The sequence below is a fragment of the Calonectris borealis genome, chromosome 20, assembly GCF_964195595.1.
Source record: "Calonectris borealis chromosome 20, bCalBor7.hap1.2, whole genome shotgun sequence".
Classification (NCBI taxonomy): domain Eukaryota; kingdom Metazoa; phylum Chordata; class Aves; order Procellariiformes; family Procellariidae; genus Calonectris; species Calonectris borealis.
In genome coordinates, this window is record NC_134331.1 from 14,615,272 (window position 1) to 14,632,887 (window position 17,616).

The 17,616-nt window shown below is 44.0% G+C and overlaps 1 protein-coding gene across 9 annotated transcripts in view; it reads right to left on the bottom strand.

The window, feature by feature from the left end:
- The window catches only part of TMEM94 (transmembrane protein 94), a 70,490-nt gene that overhangs the window by 36,575 nt on the left and 16,299 nt on the right, over nt 1-17,616 (bottom strand). For 3 of the 9 annotated variants that reach the window (XM_075170026.1, XM_075170025.1, XM_075170029.1), the window contains 7 exons: nt 15,067-15,193; nt 14,789-14,908; nt 3,479-3,598; nt 2,659-2,786; nt 1,925-2,061; nt 1,038-1,234; nt 91-242 (listed from right to left, as the gene is read on the bottom strand). In XM_075170026.1, coding sequence (XP_075026127.1) covers nt 91-242; nt 1,038-1,234; nt 1,925-2,061; nt 2,659-2,786; nt 3,479-3,598; nt 14,789-14,908; nt 15,067-15,090 — 878 coding nt within the window. In that variant the 5' untranslated portion in view covers nt 15,091-15,193. Of the gene's footprint in view, nt 1-90; nt 243-1,037; nt 1,235-1,924; nt 2,062-2,658; nt 2,787-3,478; nt 3,599-4,251; nt 4,510-9,944; nt 12,140-14,788; nt 14,909-15,066; nt 15,194-17,616 lie in introns of those variants that run through there. The other 6 variants (XM_075170028.1, XM_075170027.1, XM_075170033.1 and 3 more) reach the window with 6 other exon arrangements.

Sequence of the window (17,616 nt, forward strand, 5' to 3'; positions counted from 1 at the left end):
TGAAAATTCGTGTCCTGGACTTTGCCGCCACAAGGCAGCAACAAGGACACAGACAAGCTGTGCAGGCATTGTGCACTATATTTAACCCACCTGACATTATCAATTATTGGAGTCTTCAAGACACGGAAGAGACGATACAGCTGAGGGTTCTGAGGTCCCTTCTTCACTTCTCCCCTTGGGGAGGGCGGAGGTGAGAAAGGTGGAAACAGGTCTCCTGGCTCCAGAACTATGTGCTCATCATCCTAGAAAAAAAGTCAGAGAGCCCAAAGGCTGCACAGTCGGGGCCTCAGTGGAATTCTGCTGCGAGGGACTGGAGGTTTAGTCCAGAAGGATCCCTCCCACTGCAAGTGACACAATACGTGTTTGTCACAGTTCCCTCTCTCAGCTCTCAAAAATTCCTTAGCTAAACTATTTCTTCAAACTTGAAGCAAAATGGAATGCTTGTGTTCAGGTACATCTGGCTATTTTATGAAAATTGGCATTTGGAGTGAAAGTTACAATGAAAACCAACAAAGGTAAATTTCAGGCTTTAAACTTTTTCCAATCTTCTTCAAGCAGCAAAATCTTTGCATAGATCTTGTAATTCATTTGTTAATTTACTTCTACCCCAGGTATTTTATATTATCTTCTTTTATAATAAATCAGTAGTAAGGACAGGGTCAAAGCAGACAAACTTTATTTCTCCATATAAAAAACAGGATAAAGTAGGGGGTTTGTATGTCATATCATCCTACTGGATAGATTCACTCCATTTATATTTAGCAGCACATTACAATTTCCCTTTGACCCGGAAGAGGCGGAAATATGGTGCTTTGGTATCACATCACTATCTCCTGTTATTGGGTTTGGGAGTTCATAGAGAAGATGCAGTCTGTCTAAGGAAGCACCATCCTTGACTGAACTGGAATTTCAAGCTATTTTCAAGGTCAGAAGAAATCAAACACTCCAATAATCTGTACACTGGAAATTAGAGTATTAACAAGAAAATCCTGGGAAATATATTGTTACAGGCCAGGGAAATGAGACAAGCAAGTTACCTTAATCCCTCTCAGAGAAGCAAACGACTCCTGGCCTGGCCTCAAAGCAATGACATCTCCTTCTACTAACAGGCTCACAGGCAGGTTGACAAGATGACCATCCCTGTAGGCCCAATGAAGGGACCAGGATGGGGCGTAAGGCATGTGAAGGTCAGGGTACATGGAGTCTGGCCATTTCATCTCTTTGCCAAGTGTATCTGAAAGCATAAAGTGTGAAAGAATTAAGTGATCACAATTCTGGAGGGGCTTATTATACATCAACTTACATCCTGTAGTGGCTATAGGTCCTCCAGTGCTAAGCTCAGTCCATTCCCATGATCTTTTATCAATCATCTCTCTCTTTCTTCTTGATGGCTTTTCCCCTCTCTCTCCACCCAGTATTAACAACTAAACATAGTCATTTTATAACCTGAAATACATACTTGTACAACGGAAAAGCTAAAGGCTGTCCTTAAAACTGCTGCAGTGAAATGAACTGCCTCCTCAGGTTCAAAAGCCCCTGTTGAGACGATGCTCATGCAGAGCAATTTATTTCCTTCTGTCCTACGTTGTGGTAGAACCCCACATATTCTTCTCTCATCATCTGCTGCAAGGCAGATATTTTTGTAAGATACTGAGGACTCGAACTACTCCAAAGCACAGACATTACAGACACCTACCTGATAACACACAGATTGGAACTACGTGGCCACATGACAGCTCAAAATAACTATTTTACAGGACAGGCATGAGTAGGACACAATTCTCACAGCCTGTTTCTGTGTAACATAGGGGAAGGCTAGTAAACTACATTAGTAACATATATGATCAGGTTTGGAGAAACACCCAATGGTGTTTATGTTCAATGGAAAACGTAAATGCAAATAGACACATGAATGAGACCTCACCATTTATCTTATCAATGATTGTCTGAAGTCTCCTCTCCACCTCTCTGCACTTCAGCCTCTCTTGACGCCCGATCATGAAGAGATCCAAGAGGAGAAGGAGGAAGAGTGCCAGTGCATTAACTATCTCAGCACCTTGGCTTTGCACAGAAAAACAGAAGAAAGCAGAAAGCAGATGAGGTTTGAGTAAATGAGCAGAATACACTGCCAGCCACCCACAGAGATAAATGCACACCTGCTCAGTTGTTTATTCCTACATCCCACAGACTTATGGCTAAAAAAGAAAAGCAGGGGAGCGATGATCACACTTCCTCTTTAGAATAATGCCACCAGAGAAGTCTGAAAGGACCCGACTCAATTAAAAAATACCCTTACAAATATGGTCAAGGCATGCTATAGCGCATGTGACAGCACAGTAACTTCTCCTATGAGCCCATAATTTCTCCACTAACTATAATAATGCCTTAGGATTTTTCAAGATCTAGGAACGCCACAGAAAAAAAATCTCAATCTCTCCATAGGACACTCCATGGAGAAGAAGTAGAATTAAGTTGTCTGAAGTTTTGCGAAAGGGACTGATAGGGACAGAATTACCATGATGAGTATGCTAATGTCTAGATGTCTAGACAGAATGAGGGACAACACTGTTATGTCAGCCACATACAGTGTCAAGACGATATAAAACTACCACCTTGCTTCAATTAACCAGCAATGGATGGTTAGGATGTTTTGCTTACCTCCCCTGTGGCTGGCTCCCATAGCAGCACAGCAGCAACAGCACTGCCAGAAGCATCAGAGATGCACCAGGCCAGTGGAAACAGGAGCAACGGTTACCATGGTATAGAAAACTGCTCCTCCACACCTCCTACAAAAGGAGAGCAGCAGACAGTCAGCATTCAGGAAATACAGAGCCAGATGTTTGAAAAAGCAGAGTGAGAAAGGATGAAGGCAGCAGTTGACACTCCAGGGTGAACACAACTTTGTAAAATCCCTGAAAATGATACAGAGCATCCCAGATCAGTTATGCGAATGCTACAGCACTAGCAGTTGCTCAGCTGGCAAGTCTGGGCGAACGCTCCCTGCTTTACTCTTGCTTGGAAGAATGAAAAGGCTTCTGTCCCAGGCTGCCTCATTGTCACTAACCCAGAGAAGAACACTTTTAACATTGCAGTACTGTGCATGAACCCTAGCACTTTGTATTCAACACACACACCAGACAAACATGGTGGACAAGGGGAGACTGTCGAGCTTCACAGCTCTTTCTCTCCACCTGATATGGACCCCCTAGGCACACGGCCATTAGTGGCTCCTGAAGCCCTTAGATCCTTCACAGCTGAAGCTAAGCTCCTGTAGAGCTCCAGCAACCAGGACAGAAGTGCTGAGAGAAACATACCCTTAGGTAATTCCTTGCTCTGGTCCCAAGGACTTTAGCAGTTCTATACCCGGACACTCTGCAGCAGCAGTCTGGGAGGGAATGCAATTAACTTTTGTTTTATCTTCAGCTTTACTTTGAGAAGGGGAGACTGAATGCCCAACTTGTGCTGTTTGGTGCCTCACCTTCCATGAAGTCACTTTTTTCTGTTCCTTCTGATGCCCCTCCAGCAGTGCTGACAACTGGTCTCTCAGGATCATGAGGGCTTTCTTTGTGGTAAGGCCCAAACTTGAGGTCATCTCATCCTGAGGTGCCAGAAAAACAAACTGTTTAGTGCCTTCCCATTTTCTTTTTAGGCTTTTTCCTGGTGGCTGACTGAGCGCCCTACTGTGAATGCCCTGCACTCATCATTACCAGTCTGATTCTCCATTTTCCTGAAATAATCGGTGAATTTTAGACTGCTGGCTGGAATTAGAGCACCTAGATAGTATCAGGTAAACAAACCAGTCCTGACTGTGCCAGATAAATACTTTATCAAAGCACAATACCAAATCATTTCTGCGAAACAAGATTCTAATCAGCAGGGTCTGGGGACAATACAAAGGGAGGCTGCTCAGCTCTGAGGTAACACAGGCTTGAACTGGTATCAGCTTGTAGAGACAACAGAACACAGACAGTTATGGTAGAATTTTAATGATACGGGATGGATTTTGCTAACAGTAATAACAACTAAGTAGTAGTATATCTGCAATTCTAAACAAGAGTGTCCGATTTCCACAACTGCTTGTAACAAATTTTTGGTTACGGATCCTGCCTCTGTGGCTAATTTGACACAAAAACCCCCAGATTTAAGTGCTAGGCTATGCATCAGTTCAGGCAGAGACACTACTCCAGCATCAACTCCTCCTTTTACAAAAGAAAGCACTGGAGATTTAAGTGCTGAATTGTGCGAACATACAGGGCTATGGAAGCACACAGAGTCCAGGCCACTGCTCCCTCATTCTTCAGCAAAGAGGCAGCAACCCAAAAGGACGCAAACCAAGAGTTTGCCATCTGATGCTGGTAACAAGAAAGTAAGGTAAACGCCTGCATTTCTGAGGCAAGACACAAGCACTTCCCTTCCTTTCAAATCAGAGAGACTGCTGCGAAGTACTGTGGGTACCAGATCACTGAAAGTGAACCAACAAGGAAAAGCAGGCAGGTGGCTCTGAGAGGGCTACAGCAGATATCCTGGTACTGGTCAATAAAAGTTCTCATTTGCATTTCGTGTTTTAATACAAATACCCTGAGGGTGTACAGCATATAGGATATCCTGCACATTAGAAATACTCAGGTGTATCATACTGTTTACAGAGTACAGAACTACAGAACACAAAGCAGGCAGGAAGCTTCCCCCTCCGGACCCCACCAGTGTGACACACAGCCCAACAAGTACAGCTCAGGCAGGAGCTGCAGCTCTTCCTGCTATTGCAGTCACAAGCTCTTTCCAGTCCTGCCAAACCCACTGTGGTCTTACACTGCAGTAGCTCTGCTCTTCAGGAGCTGCATGCACGCACCCAGCTCTGCAAGTGCAGCTCAGCTATAATCTGCACTTTTCTTCCTGTTCCTTAACTGAGTGATTTCATGATGAACATTTACCGGAAACTAATCTCGGACTTCAGACTGATTTGCATTGACCGTCCAATCCAAAACTGTAACGTAAATGTCAAGGAATAGCAGGTAGATGCTCTTTAAACTACCATTTACCACACACAAACACCCCCTACCTATCAGGGACAATTTGAAACAGCAAATTCTGGCCAGGCAGAGTCTAGCAATGCTGCTTTAGCTGCACTTTTACAGAACTAAAAATAATCCTGCTGTAGTTTTCATTCTGTGTCAGTTTTAGAAATAGAGGAAGCAGTTCTGTGTTGTTCTTGGAAGCCACCCAGGTAACATCAGCACAGGACTAAACATAGGAGTCTCTCAAAGGCTCCCAGAGGAGAAGATGGCAGGCAGTGTAGCTGGCAACAGACATGCTACTGCACCATGGAAGTGCTACAAACAGGAGTGCCTGCGAGCAACATGGAGCAAGTGACACAATAAGGTTTCTCTCTCTCTGCTGACTGCTGGCTATTTGGGGCATAGCAAAGCACCCACAAAAACACTCATCCTCTCCAGCACAGGGAAAGCAGACAGATAAATAAAAGACACAGAATGAAAGGCAGCAATAATAAGAGGGACTCTGAAAGCAAAGTCTGCTTAGACACCAAGCTGGTTCCAATGGATACATCAAGAGCTACAGAAGAAATGAGAGAAAAGCTGCACTTAATGCCAACATCTGCCAACACACGCTGCCTGGAAAGAGAAACTGCCACATCACAGCAGGCAGCGAACAGAAAAAGGCAGCAAATCCAGAAGTAATCAAAAAGGTTCCTGAAATACTTGCACACCTGCTCCAGTCTTTACACAGGAATTACTGTTTTGCCGTAGTATCAACGTAAGGGCAGCCACAAAGGAAGGTGGCTGTAGCAGGTGAGAAAGAACAAGTGCAGAGCGTGGCAAGGCTGGGGAGGAACAACAGCAGGAAGGGCAAGGATTGTTAAACACCCATCCTGACACTTAAAACATGGAGTATTCGGCAAAGCAGGGAGAGCCAGCCTGGTAAACAAACACTGTAATAATGTGAGTGAGAGGCTGCCTGTGGTGACTCGGATAACCTACTGCCGGTGAGCATCAAGGGAAAGCGCTGGGAACCAAGGAATGAAAGGGACAGGTGAGAAGAGCCACCCTGAGCTCCTGGCAAGGGGCAGCTGTAGGTTTTTGCAATAAGAGCTGCCCTGCTAAGTTATCAACTGCTAGTGAGGCATTTTTCAAATACCCTAAAGTAAACCTTTCTACATGGCAAACCTAGGTGCTCTTAAGCTCTCCCAGAGGGATCTTTCCAGCCTTTCATCAGCTGCAAGTGCTCTTCCTGCCACAAAACAGGAGGTGAGCACCCCAAGGTGAAGAAGCCATTCACCGGAGGTGTTCATTAACAAAAACCTCAACATTCGCATCTTTGTTTTGGAAAGTTGCATTCAAAGAGTAATACACTAATTTTCAGGTCAAAACGAAAACAGCAAGATACGTTCCCACACAGCTGCCTTAGCATAGGGCTTCCTCTGAAGAACAAAAAAAAAAAAAGGAAAAAACAGACAGTAAATTCCAGGTTACAGTGAAAGCAAACCCCTGACGGGTATCAGGAAGCATTTTAAAGGGCTATACTTTCCTTTTGCCCATGCCTAAAGGGAAAATGTCCCAAGGAGAAAATGAGCAGTTGCTTCCTCCTTTGCCCCAAGAGGCTGGAGAGCACACGAGCCTCTAAGTGCACTTACAGCTCCTCCAGAGCTGACCCCTGCCCTGGCTATCACAGCCTTAGTCCGAAAGGCGTGACTGAAGCCAGGTAAACACAGGATGATTGCAACCTTCTGTCTTGCCGACGATAATGCGTCTCCCTCAGAGTTGTACTCTGCAGGATGGCTGTTAAGGAAAAAGCACACAGTGCAGGAGATTTTTTTGTACCCGTGATTTCATTTTCTAGAGGGAATGAATACACTGAGGTGTGGACTGGACGGGAAGATGAAAAGATGCGTGAATGGGCTCCTCTTTTCTCCACTTTCAGTAAATATCCTAAATGTTAAATTACCGCTTAGCTTGCCTGCAAACGTCAGGGAAAGGGAACTTGAGCTAGATCTAGCAAATGCCCAGGTTTAGGAGCTGGTTTGTCTCTTCAGGAAGGAGACAAAAAGCAGCTCAGAGCTAGAAGACAGGCAGCCACAGAATCAGTAGACTGTTCTTTGCCTTATCCTCTCAGTTGGCCCTCCATAGTTTCACAGTGGGAAATTAGTTGCCAAATATCCAATGATCCAGGAGCTTGTTTAAATCTGTAGCCTTGCCTGGCTTACAGCAAAAAGGTTTCCTTTACCTTCCTCATGGGTTGCAGGAGCGTTTTCAGATTGATAGGTAGGAAAAGAGTGGTTATCTTCTGATTTTTCCTCCCACAATGTGAAGTTGTTCCTGAGCATCACCACCTAGTCATGTCTGTTTCCCGCAGCCCACCTTCACCCTTACACAAAATCACCACTGTTCCCAGATCTGTCCTCCTAAAACTCCCATCCTGTTCTTTTACACATAGAACCATTCAAGAATATCTTAAAAGTTTATCAGCTATTCTCACACCCTCTGCTATCTGATGAAGGATAGAGGTCTTGCTCCCTCCTTCAAGAAGAACAAACAAGCAGAGGCTAGAATGTATATATGTAAGAAACGGACACAAAGTATTTAAGTCCTCTTATATTTTCATACAGCCATTACACATCCACAGGAGCGTATTTATTTGTTGTACCAGTATATGTTGATATAATATGTGGTGTTGTATCACGTGCCAAACATTTTTTTAAATAATACTGGAGCACAAATATATTCTTTGCTTTACAGAATTCACCCTTCCAACTGCTTCTGTAGACACGTAAGTTGATTCAACTGAGCAAAGTGGGTTGAATCATCCTCTGTCCTCTGTGGATTCAGACTCTTGCAAAATAAGGGCTTCTCACCGAGACTGCTGTACATTTAAATGGAACTGCCTTTTCAAAGATTGTTTAAACAAATAAGGGAATAGAAAACAGAAGATTTGCTAGAAGCTTCAATTTTCATAGACTGCAGTTCCACCCCTCTGATTCAGAGTGCTATGGAAAATCCCTATGAGGCAGCTGTCAGATTGTTTCCCTCTTTCCAGGCTGCACACACTAGGCCGCTTTTTTAACACTTCTACTCAATTGCTTTTCAGATTTAAACAGTAAGAGGCGGGAAACTGGGCAGCAGAATGTTCTTCCCTTTTCTGAGAGCTATTTTGCATTCCTTAGCAGAACCAAGAAGGCAGTTTTTAATTTAACAATGACATTTTGCAGGCTGTTAATCTTCTTCAGGGATTACACCTCCTGAAATGTAAGCATTATTCACAGTTTCAAAAACACATGAGAAGAAGTAACTCCACCAAATATATTTGCATTTAGTACTGTAAGTCAGATTCTTGCTTAGGATACCAGATTCTTGCTCAGGATAAGGCACAATATGACGCATAGTGGCGTTTTTGGGGCCTCATCAGAGAGGATGGCAGACATCATACACACAACAGCATGCAATTTCTTGGGGCAACATTTCTTACAGCAGGCTAGTGCTAGAGAGGGATTTATTCTTGTTCTAAAGCAAATCATACATCAGTATGCTACAGCTCTGTCCAACTGCAGCTGCTGAGTTAGTGTTCAGACTGCCTGAAATGGCATATCCATGCTATAGAATGATACAGAATGAAAAAAGCGAAGTCTTCAGCACAGCAGTGCCCAAATTAATGGACAGAGCAATAGTCAACAACCGTCTCCTTCCTCCATCTGCAGCAACAGTATGAAAGGCAACCCAGATCTCCCCCTGCCCCTGGACAAAAGAGCCCCCACAGTTTGGTAACTGGGTGCCTGCGGGGGCTCCAGTGTGGATGCTGGCTTTGAGGCTCCCCACAGCTCATCACTAACAGGGCCTGCAGATTTACACTGCAAAGAAACACAGCTGCAGGAGCACAGATCTCTCAGACATCTGGCCAAAGCAACACTAATCAGCCATCTGAATCACCACTGCATTTTGGTGTGAACAGAGTCCATTTTAATCCAGACAATGACGTTCACATTTTATGCCCTCCGTAAAGCACAGAGTAAGATGCCAACAGGCATGATCAACCTTTCCACATGGGTAATGCAAAGCCCAGTGCTTTGCTTCTCCCTCAGCTAGTAGCAGCTCACCAGCAGAGATAGAGGCGACTGCTCCCCAGGTAACAGCCCAGTTTTGAATTGTACATTCCCCAGTCTGTTTCTTCGGTCCTGTTTGCAGCAGCAAATCCCCAACCATAGTTACCTGCCCCACCAGGCTGCTGGCAGGATGAAGCAGTGTTTATGCAATGCTTTGAAGCTTACCTGTACTATGCAATTATCAAGCTTTAATTACTCTAATTTATCCAGTTACAGTATTCCTCCAAATTCAGAGAGCAGTTAGGGGTCCATATTTATTCTGGTTTCAACACACAGCATACTGCTTTATGCCAATGCAGAGCTTACTCCAGAGGATGCTAATCCCCTCCCAGAGGCCAGCAATGCTCACAAATCCACAGAACTTCAGCACATCGTTCATTCCCCCCATTAGTTTCCTTCCCATTCCCACTTCTTTATCTGAAGACTTTGGGGACTAAAACTACGAATCAGCCTAGCAGGTGCACTGTGAGACGTTTCAAAGGGGTAAGGAGGTTCAACAGCTACAGATCAAAGCACATCATAGAAGAAAAAGACAAATTTAAGTCATGAGGCAGAGGGACAGCAAAGCAGGAGTCAGTAGCTAAAATCATGTTTGGCCTCTCCTGCTGGTTCTAGGGTTAAATCTGCAGTTTAAAACAGAGCTTCTTTCCCCATCACCTCCAACATCAAGCCATTCCCTAGCTAAAATCATCATTCTCTGCTTCATGTCCTGCCATAACCTCTTTCCCCAAAACCTCAGAGCTCTTCATGTACCGTCACATCAGGCAGGATGCAGGTTGGGGAGGGAGAGAAGGAAAGCCATTTTGAATTTAAATGTTAAGGGAGGGAAACTTACTTTGTGGCATTTGCCTTGGTGGGGGATCCAGAGATCGGCCTGCTTGAAGAGCATCTGGGCTAAATTCCTGTGCCACTTCCCCAGCAACTTGCACTGCTGCTGCCGTCCAAAAATGAGAGAGCAAAGAGGGAGAGAGAGTAAAGAGGGAGAGAAAGCAAGACTGTGCAGAGCCCAGCACTGCAGAGAATGAGACAGAAGCAGCAGAGTGAAGCACCAGTCTGCTGATTAATTCAGCCTGTTTCCAGTCACGCTGCAGATCCAGCAAGGAGGCGGTGGATGGGGGTGGGGGATGAGGGATAGAAAGGGGAAAAAAAAAAGGCAGAGAGAGAAGAAAGTTTGCCCAGGATAGCACCAGATGTCTGTAAGAATGGTCCATTCATCAGATGGAGCCAACACAGCCAGAATCCCTGGGGTCCCTGCCTGTAGTGATGCAAATGCATGCACAGTAAGGGTTGATTCTGACAGACAGGGGTCTGTGGAAAAGCAGATGGCAAATTAGACAGGACAAAGTGCTATAAAATATACTACAGGGGAAGGAACACCTGAGCAGGCAAGGAAAAAGACTAGATTGAGACAGAGAGACCCAGGAGTACTAACTCCCCTACATAAATCTAGGAGAGTGTTCCAGATGATTCCACAGCTTTGGATTCAAGCTCAATTTAAAAATATAAGCCTTTACTATTTAAACAAGTTGAGATGGTTACAAGTCTAGTCTGAAATGTTCCCTTCCTCTTCTCTTCTTGATAGAGAAAGCAGCAAAAGCCCCCATCCAATATTCATACATTCTGAGCCACACAATCTAAACCAAAAGGTGCACATAAATTCTTCATAGTCATGCGCCACGCCTGGGGCTCCCCATTTACTGACACCTTGGTAGTGGCACAGAGAAGGCAAAGGATTAGTGTAGACAGGGAAGGGCTGGGTAGAACAACAGGTAATGGGATAAAAAGGCCTTTGGAGGTGAAGAAGGAATGAGCCTTCTCTCTCATTCTCACCTTCTACCGGAATGCTTCCTTCTCATTGTTGGAGGGAAACACCTTTATAAGTGGGTTTTTATATAGCTCCTATTCCAGTGCTGTCCTAATTCTGTCTGGGGCTTCCCAGTTCTGCAGAGCAATCACTAAACCAATTACTTTCATTCCACATAGAAAGGGATAAAGAACTGGCCCAGCCAAGAACCATGACAATAGCTTGCCAAGGATTACAGCCGGTCAGTATAGAATGGAACAATGGAACAGACAGGACTGGAAAGGCTTCCAGTCTCAGCATATCATGTAGCTTTGAAGACCATTTACAGGTATCTGGATTTGCCTGCCGTTCCTGGCCAAGCTCTTCACTTCCTTTCCTTCCCTGAGATTCAGATGCCTAAATAGTCACAGCCCATATTCTGTGTTTTAAAGCCGGAAGTGCAGAGATTAAGAGGTCTCAGTATTTACAGTAAACCCAACACAGGCTAGATCTAAGACAACTCCTGAAAGAACTAGTTATCACCTCTGTGTCAACACTGAGTTACACATCAGTATGTAACTTCACAAAGCTCTTAAAGCCAAAGTTGAAAGGAAGCAGACAGTGCATTTAATGTCACTTCAGGAGAAAGCGGGGGAGAAAGAGGCAAGACATCCTTCATCCTTCTGCAGAGTATTTTGTTACCTAGACAACAATTTTAAACCGCAGAGAGGAACAAAATGTCCTAATGGCACAATTTTTCCTTCCTTCCTCTTTTCGTGCTAAGAAACTACTCACCTACTCACTTCAACACAAAGAAAAAAAGTAAGGAGAAGAAAGAAAGAATCAACAACAATAACATGGGGTTAGAATGGGCAAACCCTCACACAACATACATGTATCAGCCCCTTCCTATCTTAGTGCTTGCTGAGCTGCTTCCCATGGCTCTGCACCTTCTGGAGAGACTCGAATGAATGTGAATAAAACAACTTGCTAGTGACAGTGCATAACCCTTGTGCTTCATGCAGTTAAGAGGTCCCAACATAACTTTCTTCCAGCTCTGAAACTCCAGCTTTGGTCATGAACACAAATGGAAATGGAACAAATTGCCTCTTCTTGTTTACCCCACTGTTAAGAGACCTTGCTCTAAAGTGTTTTGTGTAGGGCAGTAATTTGTACTATGTAGCTTCCTTCTGATATCAGATGGTATCATAAATTACATCTGGACATGCATTTATGCATTAAACAACAGAATGAAAAAGCAGAAGCTGTAAACTTAAGATCTGAAGATAAAACTGTGGGTTGAAATAAAAGGCTGAGTATAAAGGCAGGGACTGAGACCCATACAAAAACTGCAACATAGATGAGAGATGCCTGTGGAAAAAGGATTAGTTTATGAAAAAGCCCTTGGATGAAGAGCCTGAGGTTTCAGAGAACAGTAGGGAATAAAAACAGAGATACAGTTACTGGCAAGATGGGAAGAGGCAAAGGACTTGGGTTACTTTTCAGTCCAAAGGTAGGACTGCGGCTCTTGTTAGGCATCCTGGAACGAGATACCTCAGGACCAACAGTGCAGTAGCTGGAGCAATGTGGACTACAGCACAGGCTCCCTGAATTCTGGGCTCTGGCCAGGAGGCACACAGTGCTGTACCCAGGCTGCAGCTATTACACTGGGATAATACACCTCAGTTGTTATTGGTAACTATGGTATGGGTGATGTCAATAATTTTTAATAGATGGTGTTGCTGCAAATATGGCCTACATCTAAAGTAACTCAAACTCAGGAGCCTAACACTGACCTGTTGCAATCAATGCTGCAGTCTGTCTTGGTATATACTGAGAGGGTCTTGGAGCAGAGATTCTAGTACCTTTCACAAGCATTAAATTCACTTCAGAAATACACAGAAACTTAAAAAGTTGGGAAAAGAGAGGAAAGAACAAGATATTAGCGCATTTAATTTAAGAAGGTTTTGGCACTGCTCCTAAAATATTCTCTGCCTTTCTCTGCAGTGTCTGGCTTCTGGCAAAAATTGGAAGGCGGCCTACATTACACCTGACAAACTCTGATCCTCAGCCATTTCTGACAATGGAACTGTATTAGCTGACTGGAGCCAGTGGACAAGCCTCTCATCTTCTGAGTGACAGATGTCTGTGCTGCAGCAGTGCTCTGAGCACATCTTCTGTTCCAGGAGTGCTAACTCTTCATCACACACATATATTAGAGCAAAGAGATTGCTTTCAACTAATTTGGGACTGATGTATTCACTTGTGTTCATTTTATTTTTAGCATTTTAAAATAAACATAGCACATCAAATTTACTACTGAGGAGACATAGCAGGTTGATTTGTTCCCTTATCAGCATATATGTGTCCAAGTTCTTCACTTTGAAAAGGAAGATGGATTCCACCTTAAAGGGGATGAAACAAGGATCTGCAGTATTGAAAAAAAAATAGGAGCAAACTCCTTAACACCAAATAATATACTCCTAACAAAAATAAAACCACGGTCTTTCTGCAGTATCCAAACAAAGTAAGTTGTAAAATGCAGCTGTATGTATCAATGTTTTTTTTAAATTCCTATTGAAAAGAGTGTGATGATCTCTTGCCTTCACTTTTAATCCCCATTCAGAAAGGAGGGAGGGAGAAGAAAATTCAGTAAGTCAGGAGAAGAGACTAGGACTTCAGAACACCATGATTCCCCCCATAATTTCCTTGTGCAGGACACTTTCCTAATAGGCCTTTTAAAGGTCTATTACAATACTGTCCACACTGCTGCCTGTCCAGCAATTTGATATGCTCTTCCTGTATTGTACAGTGAAGAATGCCATATGAGAAAGAGAGAGATAAAACAAAGATAGCGACCTACAGTGAAAGTGTACCCGCTGTGCTCTGCCATGGCTGCAGGAATGCCAGTGTTGGCGCTTTCAAATCCTCTGAGCATACCAGCGGCGGGAGGTTCAGGCATGAGTAAATCCAGGCCTTCCTGGTCTAGCACACTACAGAACTGAAAACCTAGCAAATAAGAAGTCTAGTAGGCAAGTTGAAGAGCTGATGTGAAAAACTGAGTACCTTTTAAGTCACTTTTACATGGCTGTAGTAATCTTTTAGAGCAGGTCTGAGTCTAGGTGATTAACAGATAATTTGCTCTAATGAACAAAACCACTTCTTGATGCTGGAAGCACTGTAAACAAAACAGCAAGAAAGGGATGCATGCAGAATAAGAGAGACAGCAAACATGATCTGGCAGACAGTGCTTACAGTGTGGTGGAGAGAGGGACACCAAAAAGGAAAGCCAAGAATGTTCTCTTACCAGAGTCAGCTGAGAGCTTGGCACGTATAATGTTCTCCACTGGTCTCAAACTACCCACCCCGTTTCCGATTGCGATCCAGAATTAGGACCAGTTTCACTTTTTTGAGTGAGAAGTACATATAATACTCAGGTGGCTGCTGAAACATGGCTAAAACATAAGTGACCAGCAGACTACTCACTGAAGTGATCAAAATAATTTTAATTTTGAGAAGTAGCAACATGTGCCCAGTTTACAGTCTCCTGTCAGCCACACCAGATAGGTCTTTTTAGCTTCTATAGCAGCTATACATGAAGATCTCTCTCTCTCTCCTTTTTCCTTTGAAGCTCAAAGCATGGCAAGATAGCAACAGACAGATTGCCCCTCCATACAATATCTAGACTTATCTGGCACTTTCTAAACCAGATCTAGAAATACTATCCTGCAGCACTCCCTAGAAAGACATGCAATTGCCCAAGAAATACATACACTTATAATCAGTAAAACTGGACTCAGATGATTTCATCACCTTAGTTTATTTTAAAAATCTTCTCAGTGAATTCAGCCTCTCAAATAAAGCCAAGCTAAGTGTCCAGGGGACTGAAGCCTTACCTTAAAGCTCAAGAAAGACAAAGCATATGTGACAGCATATACTTCGCCTATGTTGTTCCACCATGGTGCCTCAGTCCCAGTCTGCAAAGGATTTACCTGCTGATACAAGCAAGTACATCCCTAGGAATGTGAAGGTAAAAGACCTCTCAACTTTGATAATAACCATGGATTATACATCACATAATAACGCCAAATGGTGAGTCTTGACCCAAAATAATGAAAGCCAATTAAAAGGGTTGAACGTGTAAGTTGGGCATGTCCCTTATCACGAAACCTACCTGACACTTCTGCTTGAGGTCCATGGCTATGCAGTTCTGTAAGCATGTCCAGCAAAAGGGGATTGCTCCTCAGGGGAGAATGTCTCCTAGGTAGAGATAAGCTTGGCTACACTTATCACATCACCATCTGTGAAAACAGAAGGGGAAGCAATCAATCTCCCCATATCACTCCCTTTAGGACAAGAAAGTGATGGAATTCACAAAATTCAAATGACAGGATTACCTTTAAAAGAAGGAGAACTGGGGAGCTGGAAGTGCTTCTAATAGTACAGCAACACTCCCCTTATTCAGAACTGATCCCGTTAGCTTAACTCCCCCCCAAAACTGGCAGCAGTAGATGAATTAAGTTCCCTGCAGCTCATAATAAGAGTATTTATTATTGCAGCCCTGACACACTTTTGGGCAAGCCTCCAAAAAAAGCTGAAAAGGCTCTGGATTCCACCAGGTGTTGGAGCATGCAGTCACCCATGGCTATTTGTCTTGCTATTCTTAACTACCAGGAGCTTTGTCCAGCTAATCTGTAATGGAGCTTACAGTAATGATTCTTCCATTTGCTGAACAACACATGTAATCTTTGACAAGGGCTGAGCATGTGCCACCATTAAGTAGGCCAGAAGTCATAAAAACAATTCCAGACCTTTCTATTTTTTTCTTTTTTTTTTTTTTTTTTTAGCAAAACTGGGACTCTAACAGAATTGAGGTAGGAAGCTCTGGAACTCACATACTTTTTCTAGCCCATCTCCCCTTGATCTCCCATGGCACAAATTTGTTCTCCTTCCACATATGCAAAATGTCTTTTCTGGTCAAAACAAAGGATCTGTTACATTGCTTCAGAGGATTCTCTTATATATAAACACAATGAGATATTATAAGATTATGCTACGATTGGTCTTGGGAAAGTCTTTTTATTGGTTAGTAACTCTTGCTTCTATTTTTTAATATCACACACAAACTCAGAGCTTGGACATATACTTCTCGTAAACCCAAACAAACAAGGAAGCAGCTATCAATCTGCAAATCAATCCAAACCACCCACACATTTCCTAGATACAACAGGACTACCTTTTGCCAGCTGGGATTTACTACCCTGGTGTATACCATACTGCCTTCTTCCAAGATGAAGGATTCTGGAGATCCCAGCCTTGTGGCAGTCACCTACAGCACTACTCTCCATGATGCTACATCATTTCAAGGAAAACAAAAGGCATCCAAAGCTTATTCAGAAATGCACTGCTGCCCCACACCAAAGAGTTAAATGTCAGTATTTCTTCTCATGCAGGCAAGTCCTGCACCCGCATTCTGGGAAGCAGCAAGCATTCACTATTCAGACTGCTGGTTATCAAAGAACTGCTTGCAGTACAGCAACCAGCACCTGCAAGTGCCATTTTTTGGCTGGCTGGCATGAGCCGCAAGTCTGGACTGTGCTCTACTTTTCTGTTCTATGACCCTTGTCAATATGCACACACCAAGGGAATGAAGCTATTTTCAGTCACTTCGTATCCCTATCAGGCCAATTAGCAATTGCAAAGAGAGGATCAGACAAAGTTACTGGAGCGAAGCTGACGAAGAGGGCTGGCAGTGGGAAGGAGGAAAACGTACTTTTGTATGCTTGCACACAGCAGTTTAGACGCTCAGCATCTTGCCTTTAACTTGAGAGTGATTTCAATATAAAGGAAGGCAAAGGAGATGATTTTAAGGAGAAAATGGTCACTAACAATAAAAGGGCTAAGAAATAAATCCATGATTCTTCTTTTTACTCCCCTCCAACAGAAGATTTATTAGTAGATCTACTGAAGGATTTATGCACCGTGCTCTCACTTGTTCAAACAAAAGTTAAGCACCTGAATTTCTCTCTGGATCTGGATTTCAAAAGCATAATTATGCGTGACACAACTGGGTAACTGGGAAGCCAAAGTCACAAAAGCAGAACAAGAAAAAACATCCTGGACTGTTTGCGCTAAACCCATGGAGCCCGTATCATTAGTGGCGGTGGGTGGCTCTGGCTGGAGGGCAGGGGGCCGTGCAGGGAGGCAGCTGGCCAGGAGGCAGGATTTGCTGCACTGCCATGACTGACATTCTGTTTTAGGCAGCAAACTGAAATGTAATCCTGAACATCATTCCTTCAAGTTCAGGCCGGTCAGCCTGATCTCGGTGCCGGGGAAGATCATGGAGCGGTTGGTTTTGAGGGTGCTCACAAGCCATGTCCGGGACAACCAGGGGATCAGGCCCAGCCAGCACGGGTTCATGGAAGGCAGGTCCTGCTTGACCAACCTGATCTCCTTCTATGGCCAGGTGACCCGCCTAGTGGATGAGGGAAAGGCAGTGGATGTGGTCTACCTGGACTTCAGTAAAGCCTTTGACACTGTCTCCCACGGCATTCTCCTAGGGAAGCTGGCGGCTCACGGCTTAGACAGGTACACTCTTCGCTGGGTAAAAAACTGGCTGGACGGCCGAGCCCAGAGAGTTGTGGTCAACGGAGTTAAATCCAGTTGGCGGCCGGTCATGAGCGGTGTTCCCCAGGGCTCAGTACTGGGGCCGGTCCTGTTCAAT